Here is a 15,647-nt window from a genome sequence, read left to right as displayed (position 1 = left end):
GGAAGGTGAAGCGGACAATATTCATCAGGTCGTACTCATCGGTTCGCGGACCGGCTGGATGGCAGCTGATGTGGAGCTAGACCCAGTTTCATCCGTCCCGGCCAGCTGCTTCTTCGCGGGCCGGGCACGGGCCGATCGTTGTTTCTGTTGATCGTCATGCAAAGCCAGTGATGTGGCTGGCTTGGAAGGGAGTTCGGGATCCTTTGGAACCGGCTTAGCGCGCTTCGCCTTATCTCCGGTGGCGCGACCCGGGAGCTGTCTGAGGAGCTCGCTCGGGGCTCTCTGGAGTTCCTCGATGCATTTCTGCGATTTTGACGAAGCGCATGATAGGTCGAGAACGAGCTTTGTCAGCATCATAACACGCGCGTATAAGTGAACGGTCGTGCCTTTGACAGCCTTCTTTCCCGTACAGTTTTCATTATCGGCTTGGGGCCTCACGAGACACTTTACGTGCACGATTCCTCCACAAGGTCCGGGGCAGACGACGAAACCAGCTGAAATTTGCTCTGAGCGAGCGCAAACGCTGCACACGAGAGCCATAGGAGACGACAACAATGATTTTTCTTCGATTTGGGCCGCTGTTCCCCGCCGGAGCCAGATGCAGAAGACTTCGTTCGCCTTTGACTTCGAGGAAATCGTGAGTGTGGTCTTCCAGTACGGTTTGTAGAACTCACCCACTCTCCGCAGAACCGCAGAAATTGCTGGGGCGGATGCGACAGAGCTGGAGTAGTTCAGAGTCCGGGAGCACGCTGCAGCTTCCGCGAGCGCATCCAATCCCCTCGGCGAGCCGCTAGAAGTCCTCCTCATCTCCGCGTCCAGGGTTTCTCGCTGGGTTTCTTCCCTTGCCGCAGCGGCGAGATCTTCTGTTCCGGTATTTGTTAGGATGTCAGTTGTTTTGTTCGCTTATGAAATTGCGGGTTCTGAATCAGTTCCAATGCGGCTTGATTATCGACGTAGATCGTGGGGATAATCGGTGTGCGGAGCTCGTTGTGTAGAGTCCGCAGCCACAAGGCTGATTTCGCCCCTTCGGTGACGCTGATGAATACGCTTTCTGTGGTTGACAAGCTCACAGATTTTTGAGTCTGCGATTGCCAGAGCACAGCACCACCGTTAAGTTTGCATAAGAGACCGCTTACACTTCGTGTCTCTTTGCATGCGGCGTAGTCTGCGTCGGTGTAGAACTCTAGGGTGTTTGTGAGTTGGGGATCACCTCCTCCCTTGCAAACGATTGACAGATTGGATGAACCCTGTAAATAGCGTACTTCTCAGCTGCATTCCAGTGTTCGTCGGTGTAACTGTCAAGATAACGGCTTAACCAAGCGACAATGAATGCGATGTCTACTCTCGTGCATATTGCCAGATACATCAGTGATCCGACGATTTCCCTGTATGGACGCTGAGATCTCATTTCAGTGCTTGGCTGAATGTTGCAGATGCTCGAGTCCGCGGGAATCGATTGAGATCGGCAGTTTCGCATGTCGAATCTTTTCAGAATATTCTTGGTGTATTTCGTTTGATGCAGGCATATGTTGTCATTTTTATCGATGTCGATTTGCATTCCGAGGAATAGTCCCGGTGGGGAGGCTTTCATGGTGGAATGCTTAGCTATGATATACCATCGAGAGTGTCGTTGATCAGACGATCACTTGAAGCGCTGATTTGCATATCATCGACGTAGACAGCTAGCAGAAGAAGTTCGTTTTCTGCGTGTCTGTAGAATAGACGGTTGTCTGCTTGACTTTGGGTCAGACCGAGTCCTTCTTGGATTTCCGCAAGCTTTTTGTTGAAGCGACGCACAGTGGGCCAAATCGGATTTTAGGTGGACAAAAGTGTTCCAAGTAATTTTTCAGCTTTCTGAGGTTATGGGAGTCTGAAATGGAGCGGAGGAAGACTGGTGAAAGCATTTACAACACCACACGAAGCGGGATGAGCTCACAATAAGACAAAAAAAACATGGTATGACTAGTCGGGGACGGAGTTCAGTTTTTATTCTACTCGGATTCCTTCGACTCCGTAAAACTTATTCATCGACGGCAGAATAATCGCTCGAGCAAGCGGAAGCTGCCTCAGAGCCCCCTGATTCTTCTTCTCTGGGTCCAGAGTCGTCTTCTGACGATTCAACATCTTCCGTCAATGAGTGGTAGTCGAGCAAGCATCGCACCTCTGGATCCAGAGTTTTCTGTTTTTTCTGTGGGATTCGCCGCATAGAGACTACAACGGGATCTGAAGATACCATCAGCATGGTGAGCATGTCGGAGTTTGTATTGATTCTTGAGTTTTTCCGAGTGTTATGCAACCTGAACCGACGACAGTCCTTATTTCGGGCCTCTTGTGGCTCTCCTGTAAACATTCCCAGAGGCAGCGGAAGATATTCCACCCTTTTGACGCTGTGATCTAACGACTTATGAACTGTCGGAGTCGGCTCATACTATGGGTACTCTCTCCGTAATAAGTCTTTGGTTTGCTCGACAAACGAGCCGAATCGCTCCAGGACATCGATGATAGCGTAAGGAGGATAACCCGAAACCTCACTATAAGAGTCTCGTCAATGCCGGTGATCGCAGAACTCACGGCAGCTTTTCCGAAGAACACCCTGGCAGTATTCCCATCGTTACTGTTGCCGAAACCGGGTCTCGGCTGGTCTACATCGAGACCGAGTAATCTTTTGAAGTCTGCTTGGACCCGCATTTTCCTAGCATTGACGCGCTCTAGTTCTCCTTTATTCACTCGTTTTTTTCTCAATTATAGCCTGTAAGCTATGCCGAGTAGGAATTCGAAGAGTCGAATCCAAGCATGTAGAGTGCAGAGTCCAAACCTATAGTTCTCTGGTACATCAGCGGGAAGATGACCGCTCGCTCTCTGTTTCGCGGTGGTTTGACAAATATAACACCTCTGAGTAGACTCTGTATCCGTTAGCGCATTAATGACTTTAACATCGGCCATGGTCAGGAGCAGATCATGTACAACGATGATTTCGACCATTCCGATCATGATTCTACTGGGCCCCAAGGCAGAAATTTGAGCTGTGATACGCTCCGTCTCCGATTTTATGACAAAGGCTGTCTCCTTCTCGAAGAGAAACATGATTGGTCGGCAATAGCGCGTCGATCCGGGGGCTGGATTGCGCCAAACAATCTCCCCGGAGTTGACCGCTCTGAGCTCGAGCGGCACCCATGAGATCACAAAGAGTGCGTCATCCCTCGCTCCTGAAGTGATGAACCTCTGCTTGTAGATACTGTGACTACCGCTACCATCGCAACCCCACTTGCTTATCAGAATGAAATGCACGGTTCCTTCTGCCGAGAGCTGCTCCATTTTGTGGTTCAAGACCACGCACAATCTGATAAGGGTTAGGTCCAGGAGGGGCTGCAGCCGTAATTCTGTTCTCGTCTCGCTGATCTCGATCTCGATCTCTTCCGTTGCAGGCAGGCTTGTTTGGCGCCTTGAACCCTCTTATATGAGGGGTATAGTTCGTGTCCCGCAAGGATAGCCTCGTCTCTGAGCATGTTGTATGTGGCACGTGTCATTCCGCCATTCATGTAGATACTGAGAGCTTTCTCTGGAGAATGAGGGTGAGGAGACTTGAAGTCGGGCGGGGAGGAAACGTTGCAGCTGGCGGCAGGTCCACTCGAGACTTCCTTAACTGCTCTGGACGCGCGACGATCGCCGGCAGCGTACAAGACGAGATGGCTTGCATGAAGGAGCTGCTCTGCTTCTGTAGTGAGAAGATGATCGACTTTCCTCCTCTTAGATTTATCGCTCGAATCAGCGAAGCTTTTCGAGGATCGACCCATCGGTTGCTTTTTTTCGGGAGGGAGTTCCAGGAATTCCACGCTGAATTCGAAGTTTTTCTGCTTCAAATAGTTCGCCACGCGAGGGTTCTCAAAGAAGGCATCGGAATTGAGCCGCATTGAAGATTTCTCCCCGTTTAGTCTTGCTCTTACTCGGCTCACGTGTTTTCGCAGCTCACGGATGTTTTTGACGTGTTTCGTCTCAATCCCTTTCCCGCAGAATGAGACTATCCACTTAATCAGCTCAGCTAAACCGTTTTTGCCGAAGCTATTCAACCAAAACTCAGCGAATTTTCTTCGATTCACAGAAACCACAGTCTTCGTTAGCTTAGCTCCTTCCATGACGAGTCAGACGGAAAGCGCTGCTCACGGGAGGACGATAAGCTCAGAGATGATCGGAATATTCACTTGAGAAAAAGCTGCGGATGAGCTTGGTGGAGATGAGTTGGAAAACATTGTCGCTCTCTTTTCGCTCTCCACTTAAGTCTGGGAACGAGTCAACGCCACGCCAAGACGCGACGCCTACGTCTCGGAACGGAAAAAACGTCAATCGCCTCCGACATATGGACGTCAATCTCTTGGTGCTGATTTGGATTCGAAAAACTACATGAGAATGGTCCCGATCCACGGGATCAGATCCCAACTTTGGCTGGACAGTATTCGAGAACCGCTGGATTTCGCGCCTCAATTTTTTTCTACGGCCAGTAGAGGTCCGAAACTCCCCCAAAAAAAACAGAGGGGGACACGTGGGGACACCGCATTTCTAACCTCGAGAATTTAACGAATTTCCGAACTTTTTCGTCTCGGCGAAAAAGTCTTCCCAGCAAGTCCAGAATCGGCTGACTCGATCGGAATCATGTGGGACTGCGAGATCAGGACGGGAACTAAGCGCAGAAAATGATTTTCCCCCATTGCGAGGGCACGAAGTAAGTTCATTTCCGAGAATCACCGATTGGGGGGAGAAATTCATCAAAATTGTCGTAAAATAAAGAAAAATCAATTTTTTTCTGGCGGGTGCCAGGGTGGCTGGGGGGTGCGAAAAATGTTGTAATCATAGTTCCCCCGCGACTTTCAAAGTCTTACGAACATTTCCAAACCCATAACCGATCAAAATCCGGGGTCGATTTTCATGGACTTTTGTCCACCTTAAATTCGATTTGGCCCCCCTGTGCGACGGGGCGCTTGGCGGAGCCCGTATAAGCTTTTGTGCAGGAGGCAAAGACGGTTGGTGCCATCATCAAATCCAGGTGGTTGAGTGATATATATTTCCTCTTCAAGGTCGCCGTAGAGAAAGGCAGTCTTGATGTCGCATTGCTTGAGTTTCATGCGTTTAGCTGCAGTAATCGCAAGGATTACTCTTAGGGTGTCAAACCTTGCCACTGGGGAATATGATTCAGCAAAGGTATTTCCCTCCACTTGATGGTTTCCGCGTGCCACAAGTCTGGCCTTGTATCGATCGATTTCATTTTCAGCCGTGGTTTTTATTTTGTATACCCAACGGCAGGTTATTGGTTTTTTGTCTTTTGGAGGGTTCACTAAGGACCAAGCTCCATGGGTTTTGATCGAGTCGATTTCGTCTTGCATAGCCATTCGCCATTCTTTTGCTTCTGGTGAGGACATGGCTTGCTTGTATGTATTAGGCTCCTTTTGAGCTGTTTCAGTTAACTGAATCTCGTAGCCTTTCGGCTTTCGGAGTTCAGTGCGTCGTCTCAGTGACATATGCTCCGATGAGGGGTTTGAGGCGTCATGTATTGTAACTTCCTCAGTGTCAGTGTCTGACAAAGCAGTAGGCTCACCATCTGTTGGCGGCTCTTCGATAAGATTGTTTTCATTATCATGTGGTATGGATTTTCGCGCTAGGACGTGGCTCGTCGTCAGAATTCGTGTCTTCTGTTTCTTGAACAGGGTGAGGAGTATTGTTTGAGATTGTCCCCTCTATGAAGACGACGTCTTTAGTTAACCGAATTTTGCAAGTTTTATTATGGTTTGATTATTCCTTTCTGCTACGCCGTCCTGAGCGGGGGTGAAAGGATTGCCCGTGATGAGTTCGGCGCCGACGTCTGCGAGAGCGGTTTTTACTTTTGAGTTGACGAATCCCGTTCCTCCATCACACACCAGGGCTTTAATATTGTTGCCCGTTTGAGTTCGGAACCAAGTTATGAATTGCTATATGAATTCTGGGGCTCCATCTTTGGATTTCAGAAGATGAAGCCTGTTGAATTTTGAGTATTGGTCATGCATATTCATGAAGTACTTGGCTCCTCCAAGGGAAGGCTTTACGGGTCCGACTAGGTCGGTATTAATCATACCCATAGACCAGCGGTTCCCAACCTGGGAGCCGCGGCTCCTAGGGGAACCGCGGGACTTTTCTGGGGGAGCCGCCGAACCTGGTAGCCGCGGCTCCCCTAGGAGCCGCGGACGAATTTCTGGTGTAGGTCCGGGCCGTCAGGGTTTGTCAATTCCAAGGGAAGGTTCCGAAACGGATCGACTTCATCTGCCACGGTTGTGTTCCCGCCATTCCGCCCAACTCTATCGAGGAGTTAACGAAGCTAAAATAAAATCTCACTCGCTTTCACACCACCGCACGGAGCACCTTTTGTTCCCTTGTGTCTTCCCCGCAGAGAACACTTCATCCACCACTAAGCTTTTTCCCGTGAGCTTCGAGAAGCTCAACTCTTCTCTTTTGTCGAGAGAGATTGGACTCATTTGTTAGAGAGCTCTGGTATGCCCGCGAGGCTACCTCCTCCAGCCAGGAGCTGCTTGTCTCCGGAGATTCCCATTCAGTCTCCTTAACGGGGAATTGACGGGAGGGAGGCGGAATATTTGTAAACAATATATGTACATGCAAGTTATGAGTGCCGGAATTGAGCTGCGAATGGTCCTCTTAGGGAAAAAAATGGGAGAGCAGGAAGGAGCCGCGGGAGCCGCGTGGGCACTGGGATCCTGGGAGCCGCGGGGGAATTCTGGGTTCGCTAGGGAGCCGCGGAGCCAAAAAGGTTGGGAACCGCTGCCATAGACTGTGGTGCCGAGGTGGTTGGTTTCGAGTGATAGGAAGTCCGGTTGAGTTTTCCGGCTAAACATGCTGCGCATGTCGTCTGGTCATTTTTGTGTGGTATGCCTTCACTTCTTAGGAATTCTTTCACGTAGCGCTTATTCAAATGCGCAAGAATTTCGTGAGCTCCTTGCGGGGGGTTTGAAATTCAGAGTAGCACGCGAAAGGAGCAAAGGATTTGCTAATATGATGCGAAGCGCCTGAATCCATTAACCAAGTGTTCAGGTTATTAGTCTCAGTGTCGATGGTGGCTGTGAAAATATCGATTTCCCTGTCAGAGTTTTCTGTGAGTTCTGCGAGGTGAGCGCGTGGTCGATTGAAGTGTTTACGATTGTTTGAATAGTTCTTTTGGAAACGTTGATTGTTATGATTTGGTTTATCATTTGAGTGTCGATTCGAGTTGTTTTGCGCGTTTTTATGATTTGAGAATCGGCTTGTATTAGGCTTTGTGTTGGTGGTTGATTTGGCGAGAGTTATGGGAAGGAGCATGGTAGTTTCGTCTAAGTCGGTGGTGAGACGCGTTTGTGTGATAGTTACGGTTTGGCTTGATAGAGAGTTTAGAGAAAAGAGCAGTAGGGTCTGAGTGGCGGTCGAGATCGCGACGTTTTGCTTCTGATTCAAGTGTAGTGAGCAGATCGTCTAGAACGGGGGTCGCGGGGCAGATACGGACCAGGATAATCTGAAGTTTTCCCAGTTATGAGGGAGAGCTCGGATTGGTCGAGAGCAAATTGTGGCGGTATCGAGTGTCGCGCCAGTTGCTTTTAGTCTATTTGATAGGTTCGTGTAATTTTCGAGATTTCGGAGTACGGATTTGTTGAGATAGAATTTGAAGTTGATCAGATTACCGAGAGCAATATTTTTGGCTTGGGCAGAGGTTTGTTCAAATTGTTTGGTGATCAATTTCCACGCGTCTGCTGCCGTGGTATCTATTGATGTACCGTAGAATTTTGACACAACTAAGTGTTCATCTAGAGTATTCAAGATTGCAGCTTTGGCAATGCTATTTACTCGCTCGTAATCGGGGTCTGTAGGGCTAAGTTTACCCTGGGTGCATGTCCACGCTTTAGGCTCGGTTTGCAGAATTACAGGTATACTCGTTTTCCATGCCAAGAAGTTTCGACCATCTTGGGCCAGAATGACACTGTTGAGTCGACTTAAGTTCGAACGGGGTGCCGAACCAGACGAGCTATTATAAGTTTCAGGCTTGCTTTTATCGTCTGTAGCAGCCATATCTGCTAGAGACTGAGACGGGACTACAAAGAAATCGTCACACTCGATTTCTGCCAGCGTCTCCGGAGCAAACTATTTGCACCGCCGAGAGTCTGAAACTAGGCGCAGGATTCAAATTGAACGATTAGGTCAAAATTGTCTTACTTTCTGATCGCTGTTCTAGATCAGCGAGCGCTGAGTCCTAGCTTTGAGCTAGACGTGCAGATAACGTGTTGTTCCTAAATGGTTGCGAAGGTTAGGTTCTGGACGCAGCACTCAGGTCGATCAAGAAGAACGCAGTCAGAGTAGTACAGAATCGATGTGTAAGAACACCACCGTAGAGGGTGAAGTCAGCTGAACCCTCTCCCAGTCTCATGCAACTCGTGGGGTTGCAAGCGTCCGGATGTGGGGTCGTAACCCAGACGAAATCTGGTACGCTTCCGTTAGTATCGTTACGGAGAGAGAAGAGGCCGGAACCGTGGTCGGCCTCGAGACAGATGTTCTAACGAACATTTTGCTCACAAGGAATGAGGGTACCTATTCTAACCTCAACAGTTTTTGTACTTGATGTCGAAGTCATACCCCAAGAGAATCACCGCCCAGCGCTGCAGTCGGTTGGCACCGTGCGCGGGCACGCCTTTGTCAGAGCCGAAAACTACTAAGAGAGGTTTATGATCCGTATTCAGGGTGAATTTGCGACCGTACACAAAGGGTACAGCCGAATAACGTGGGGATTTCGGCTACGATCTGTTTTGGAAAACTGACTATATAGGGCGATAGCTCTCGGTTAGTGGAAGACTTTTTCACGAGTCTCCCAGAAATCGACGCGGCCTGTTTCGAGAAATCGGCCAAAGTTCGGAAATCTTAAAATGCGATTTTCTCGGAAACGGTAGGAGCTAGAGGGTCGTGCTTGGTCTCGTTGGAAAGCTGACGGAAAATGCCACAATTCTAGCCCGGTCCCATTTTTCTCAGTACTTTTCATCATCATTTTTTTCCGAAATTTAATTTTCTTCAAGCTCCCAGACACCGAAGACCTTCGTGAACATGGATCACATTATGTCACAAATAAACCTCGTAAACCCATGTACGCGCACACCAAGTTTCATCGAAATCGGAATAGTCCAAATAGGTTCATTCGCGAACACTTCGTTCCCTACCACTGATTTCCATGGTTTTTCGGTAAACGCCCATTGCCGCTCCCAATCGCTATTCCCTGGTCTGACTCGGACCCAGGATCTCGCGGGACACATTTGAATCTTCCCGCGCATCGAGCAGACGCTGCGCGCCCTCCTGTACTACGGGTCTAGGTAATCTTACATCACAACAAAGGCCGGCGGCAATTTTTCCGAGGGAGAGGGTGAAAACAGCCGGGATTCTACCCGCTGAATCAACGGCGCATGTCTAGGTAACCTTACATCACAACAGAGGCCGGCGGCAGTTTTTTCGAGGGAGAGGGCGGAAATAGCCAGGATTCTACTACTCCCTGAATCGGAGAGTCAAGAGAGGAATCGGAAAATTGGATTGATTTCCGAACTTGGATTTCTTCGGCCTATATATGACGACTACGGAATTCCATTTTGCAAATGACGTGGAATCTGTTCAGCTACACGGTGGAGACCATACCATATCGATCAGGAACGTTTGTGAATTATCATACCGATTCCCCCAACGTACCCCAATATATCGCTATTCACCTGCTTTCCGAGGGAATACCTTATATCCGAGTGATGGTACCGTCAACTCATATCCTCACTCCCACATTTGAAACCCCTCGTGAAGGCCGACAGGTTCCTTTCGTCCGAACCTCTAATAAGTCTCAGCAACCGCGATGACGCGACTCAAAGAAAGGGTTTATCAAAGACCTATAGGTATAGAATATATCGTCGACTGCAATTGTCTTCCTCCTCATCTGTATCAACCTGAAAGGCGACCTCGTTCACCCTCTCCGGATCGCATCGATCTATGACTGCGTCTGGGAACACCCTCAAGTGGCCCCTCATTCCGGAATCGCTATCTTTGTGTTGTACAGAAAGCATTCTTAATTAAAGTTTTTCATCAGCTTCTCACATCATTGCTCAGCAACCGCGCGAAAGCGACCCCGGGCAAGGGTCGATCGAATACCTGTAGGTATAGGATATATCATCGAGATAACATGTCCCACTCCTCGCCCGAGGAGGAGGTGACCTTTTCAACCTTTTTCGGATCGAAGCGCGCGATGACAGCTTCCGAAAAGAGGCACCCTCCTCAAGGGAGGGGCTTATCAAGCACCGATACGATATATCTTCGAGATGAAGTTTCTCCATCCTCGCCCGTATCATCCAAGTCCGTAACTTTGATCGCCCTTGTCGAAACAGTAGGAGTGTCCAGTGTCCCAGCGTATGCCATTCCGTTAGTGTGCAAACTCGAGCGATGCAAAGTCCAAGTGAATCTTTGATAAACCCTTCCTTTGAGTCGCGTCATCGCGGTTGCTGAGACTTATTAGAGGTTCGGACGAAAGGAACCTGTCGGCTTTCACGAGGGGTTTCGAATGTGGGAGTGAGGATATGAGTTGACGGTATCATCACTCGGATATAAGGTCTTCCCTCGCAAAGCAAGTGAATAGCGATATAATCGGGTATGTTGGAAGAATCGGTATGAAAATTCACAAACGTTCCTGATCGATATGGTATAGTCTCCACCGTGTAGCTGAACAGATTCCACGTCATTTGCATAAGGGAATTCCGAAGTCGTCATATATAGGCCGGAGGAATCGAAGTTCGGAAATCAATCCAATTTTCCGATTCCTCTATTGACTCATCGCTTCAGCGAGTAGAATCCTGGCTATTTCCGCCCTATCCCTCAAAAAAAGTGCTGCCGGCCTCTGTTGTGATGTAAGGTTACCTAGACATGCGCCGTTGATTCAGCGGGTAGAATCCTGGCTGTTTTCACCCTCTCCCTCAAAAAAAATGGCCGCCGGCCTTTGTTGTGATGTAAGATTACCTAGACCCCTGTACTACACTTCGATCGAATTTGACCGGCGGGGATTTTTATTTTTGATTACGATGATACTTAGGAGCATGACACAGATCCCGAATCAGTCTTCGTCACTATTTTCGTTGATAACAGGAACGGTAGCTCCATCCCGGAACAGCGACTCAAGAATCTCCGCAGGTCTGACGATTCGGGAGAAAGACGTTCTCCCTTTCGGATTCGGATTCTCAGCTCGCGCGCGAGAGGACTTGATCCAGACTGAGACATCAGAGTTCGTCAGACAGCTCTTTGGAGCAAGAGATTCTTTGGCCCTGATATTTGATGGAACGTATATTCGTCGTAAAGGCGCAAACAACTCGTACCAGAGAAAATCGTACCCAGTACAGAAGAAAGCGCCACTTTGTAAACCGTTTACCATCTGTACAACCACTGGATACGTCATCGACATGCTGGGACCCTGCAACGCGAATGTCAACGATCCAAAAAATCATGGGTCTACGACAAAACGGCGCGGCCAAAACGGCGCGGCCAAAATGGCGCGGCCAAAACGGCGCGACCAAAACGGCGCGGCCAAAACGGCGCGGCCCATAACGGCGCGGCCCAAAACGGCGCGGAATTCTGGGCACCATCCAGGCTTGCGGAACCTTTGGAAGTGACGACGATTCCGACTCCTACGAAATCTCGAGTAGTGGATAGGATGCTCGAAGCACTTCAATCAGCGACCGATAGAGCTCCCGGTTTGTGATCGGACGTCGCGGACTCGTTCCATGATAGTCATTTTAGAAGACGCGTCACGAGATTGCGTTTGTGGGGTCCGCGAGTTTGGATTGTGCCCGAAATTCGGCGCCGTTCTGGGCCGCGCCGTACGGCGCGGAGTTCTCGGCACTGAATCAATGGAGGATTTCCCTGAAAGAGGCAACACCCCAGTGTGCTGCACAATCAATTCGACGTTTCTCGTAGCAGTTCCACTATATCGAGTCGGTTTAGGTTAGGCGCTGCCTTCCGGGCGTGGTTCGGCTCTAAACCTAAGTTTCGGAGCCGTTGGGGCCGGACTTGGATTAGGCCGCTCCGCAGCCTAACTCAAGTCGCCCCCAACGCCCCCCAAACTAAGGTTTAGGCCACCTCACAATGTCATTGCTTCGAATATGCTCGCTTGCGCTCGCCTATCATAGCTTTCCGGATGTGCTCGCTTCGCTCGCCCGGGGAACTAACCTAACCCGACTCAATATCGTGATACTGCTTTGATCGACGCACAACTGGATAGGCGTCGCACTACTGTCGCGCCCCTTCCAGAATAATCTTCCATAGGCTCGGTGCCCAGAATTCCGCGCCGTTTTGGGCTGCGCCGTTTTGGCCGCGCCGTTTTGGTCGCGCCGTTTTGGTCGCGCCGTTTTGGTCGCGCCGTTTTGGCCGCGCCGTTTTGGCCGCGCCGTTTTGGCCGCGCCATTTTGGCCGCGCCATTTTGGCCGCGCCGTTTTGGCCGCGCCGTTTTGGCCGCGCCATTTTGGCCGCGCCGTTTTGTCGCACCCCGCAAAATCATGGCGGACGCTATGCGAGACCCGACTGGTCTGGGCGGTTTCTTGAGAGCGGGTGACATGTGTTTCGTGTATCGAGGCTTCCGGGATGTGAAGACTCAGCTAGAGGAACTGGGTCTTACTGTCTATATGCCAGCCTTGAGAGGTCAGCGCAAACAATTGCCCACGGATGAGGCCAACGCTTCTCGATTCGTGACGAAAATTCGATGGGCGGTAGAAGCTGTACACGGTATAATCAAACAGAAATACAGACTCCTGGATCATCGAGTTGACAATGATCTGCTTCCGAAGATTGGAGTTCTAACAAGGATCGCTTGTTGTTTGAACAACCGTTTCGGGAAGCGCCTCCAATCCGATCAGGGTATGTTCGATGAGGTTCTGGGACGCATGCAGCAGATGCTACAAGTCCCGGATTCATTGGGTCAAGAAGCTGAACAAAATGGATGGAACAGAATGAGGCGGCCATGATCAACCATTGTCTCTGACTCGATTTCTGACTTCCCGATACTGACAGAGAAGGATCTGAAGATCCTATTCACTGGAGCCTCAGGGTGCGACAAAACGGCGCGGCCGAAACGGGGCAGCCAAAATGGCGCGGCCAAAACGGCGCCGCCAAAACGGCGCGACCTAAACGGCGCGGCCAAAACGGCGCAGCCCAAAACGGCGCGGCCAAAACGGCGCGGCCCGAAACGGCGCGGAATTCTGGGCACCGAGCCTATGGAAGATTTTTTTGGAAGGGGCGCGACAATAGTGCGACGCCTATCCACTTGGGCGTCGATAAAAGCAGTATCACGATATTGAGTCGGGTTAGGTTATTTCCCCGGGCGAGCGAAGCGAGCACATCCGGAAAGCTATGATGGGCGAGCGCAAGCGAGCTTATTCGAAGCAATGACATTGTGAGGTAGCCTAAACCTTAGTTTGGGGGGAGTTGGGGGCGACTTGAGTTAGGCTGCGGAGCGGCCTAATCCAAGTCCGGCCCCAACGGCTCCGAAACTTAGGTTTAGAGCCGAACCACGCCCGGAAGGCAGCGCCTAACCTAAACCGACTCGATGTAGTGGAACTGCTACGAGAAACGTCGAATTGATTGTGCAGCACACTGTGGTGTTGCCTCTTTCAGGGAAATCCTACATTGATTCAGTGCCGAGAACTCCGCGCCGTACGGCGCGGCCCAGAACGGCGCCGAATTTCGGGCACAATCCAAACTCGCGGACCCCACAAAGGCAATCTTGTGACGCCTCTTCTAAAATGACTATCATGGAACGAGTCCGCGACGTCCGATCACAAACCGAGAGCTCTATCGGTCGTTGATTGAAGTGCTTCGAGCATCCTATCCACTACTCGAGATTTCGTACGAGTCAGAATCGTCTTCACTTCCAAAGGTTCCGCAAGCCTGGATGGTGCCCAGAATTCCGCGCCGTTTTGGGCCGCGCCGTTTTGGCCGCGCCGTTATGGGCCGCGCCGTTTTGGCCACGCCGTTTTGGCCACGCCGCTTTGGTGGCGCCGTTTTGGCCGCGCCGTTTTGGCCGCGCCGTTTTGTCGTAGACCCTAGCAATTGGGAGCGGCAATGGGCGTTTACCGAACCACCATGGAAATCAGTGGTAGGGAATGAAGTGTTCGCGAATGAACCTGTCCGGACTATTCCGATTTCGATGAAACTTGGTGTGCGCGTACATGGGTTTACGAGGTTCATTTGTGACATAGTGTCATCCATGTTCACGAAGGTCTTCGGTGACTGGGAGCTTGAAAAAAATTAAATTTCCGAAAAAAATGATGATGAAAAGTACTGAGAAAAATGGGACCGGGCTAGAATTGTGGCATTTTTCGTCAGCTTCCCAACGAGACCAAGCACGACCCTCTAGCTCTTACCGTTTCCGAGAAAATCGCATTTTAAGATTCTAGAACTTTGGCCGATTTCTCGAAACAGGCCGCGTCGATTTCTGGGAGACTCGTGAAAAAGTCTTCCACTAACCGAGAGCTATCGCCCTATATAGTCAGATTTCCAAAACAGATCGTAGACGAAATCCCCACGTTATTCGGCTGTACCCTTTGTTCGCGATAATCCTCACATGCTGTAGCCCTTCCGACCCTCCTGCATTGTGGGCAAAATTCAAGGATTCAATGACAGAAGATATCCTGTTGCAAGCGCGCAGAGAAACGATGATCCCGGACCTATCCTTCACGCCCGATATGTATAACCACGCTCTAATTCTTCTTGAAGACCTGTGTCTCCAGATGACGAACAGACCTTTGGATGCTTTGGGTCTATCATGCCCTCGAAGAGAGAATTCCGAAGCTGCATTAGATGCCGAGTTTTTACGAGGAGTGAATTACGATAAGGAAACGCTTCACGATCATATCGAGCACACCAAGCCCCGAATGAATGACGATCAACGAAAAGCGTACGACCAAATCATGGGAGGGCTATCAACCCAACAACCAGGAATCATATTCCTCGACGCACCTGGGGGATTGGAAAGACATTCCTCACCAATTTGCTGTTGGCAGAAGTCCGAAGCAAGGGGGATTTAGCCTCGGCAATGGCTTCCTCGGGAATCGCCGCAACTTTGTTGCATGGAGGTAGAACTGCTCACGCCACGTTGAAATTGCCCTTACTTAGACATCGCTAAACAGGAATCACCTGTGTGCAACATCAGTAGACGAAGTAGTATGGCAAAGGTTTTACGATCAGGTAAATTGATCGTCTGGGATGAATGCACCATGGCGCATAAGAAGTCACTGGAAGCGTTGCACAAGACCTTGCAAGATATCAGAGGTAACCGGATTCTAATGGGGGGAATTATTTTGTTACTTTGCGGCGATTTCCGACAAACTCTGCCTGTTATCCCGAGAGCGACCCCCGCTGACGAAGTCAATGCATGTTTGAAAAGTTCTACCCTTTGGTCCAGCGTCGAAGTAGTATCCCTGAAGCAGAATATGAGGGTCTCCTTGGGAAAATCAGGTGACCTTGGTTTCGCTTTCAGACTTTTAGAGATAGGCGACGGTAAAGTTCGACCCAACGAAGACGGACTCACAGCGCTCGGTCCATCTGTTTGTCATTTGGTCGCCTCTTCATCGGAACTCATTGCGCGA

General features: G+C 50.1%; 1 protein-coding gene across 1 annotated transcript in view; it reads left to right on the top strand.

The window, feature by feature from the left end:
* Positions 1 to 15,275: 15,275 nt before the first annotated feature.
* The window catches only part of LOC108865049 (ATP-dependent DNA helicase pif1-like), a 947-nt gene continuing 575 nt past the window's right edge, over positions 15,276 to 15,647 (top strand). The window contains exon 1 of the mRNA XM_018641688.1: positions 15,276 to 15,330. Coding sequence (XP_018497204.1) covers positions 15,276 to 15,330 — 55 coding nt within the window. The remainder of the gene's footprint in view (positions 15,331 to 15,647) is intronic.

This window comes from Galendromus occidentalis, unplaced genomic scaffold, assembly GCF_000255335.2.
Source record: "Galendromus occidentalis unplaced genomic scaffold, Mocc_1.1 scf7180000075974, whole genome shotgun sequence".
Lineage (NCBI taxonomy): Eukaryota > Metazoa > Arthropoda > Arachnida > Mesostigmata > Phytoseiidae > Galendromus > Galendromus occidentalis.
Note: the sequence above shows the minus strand (reverse complement) of the source record. Positions and strands in the feature narration are given on the sequence as shown.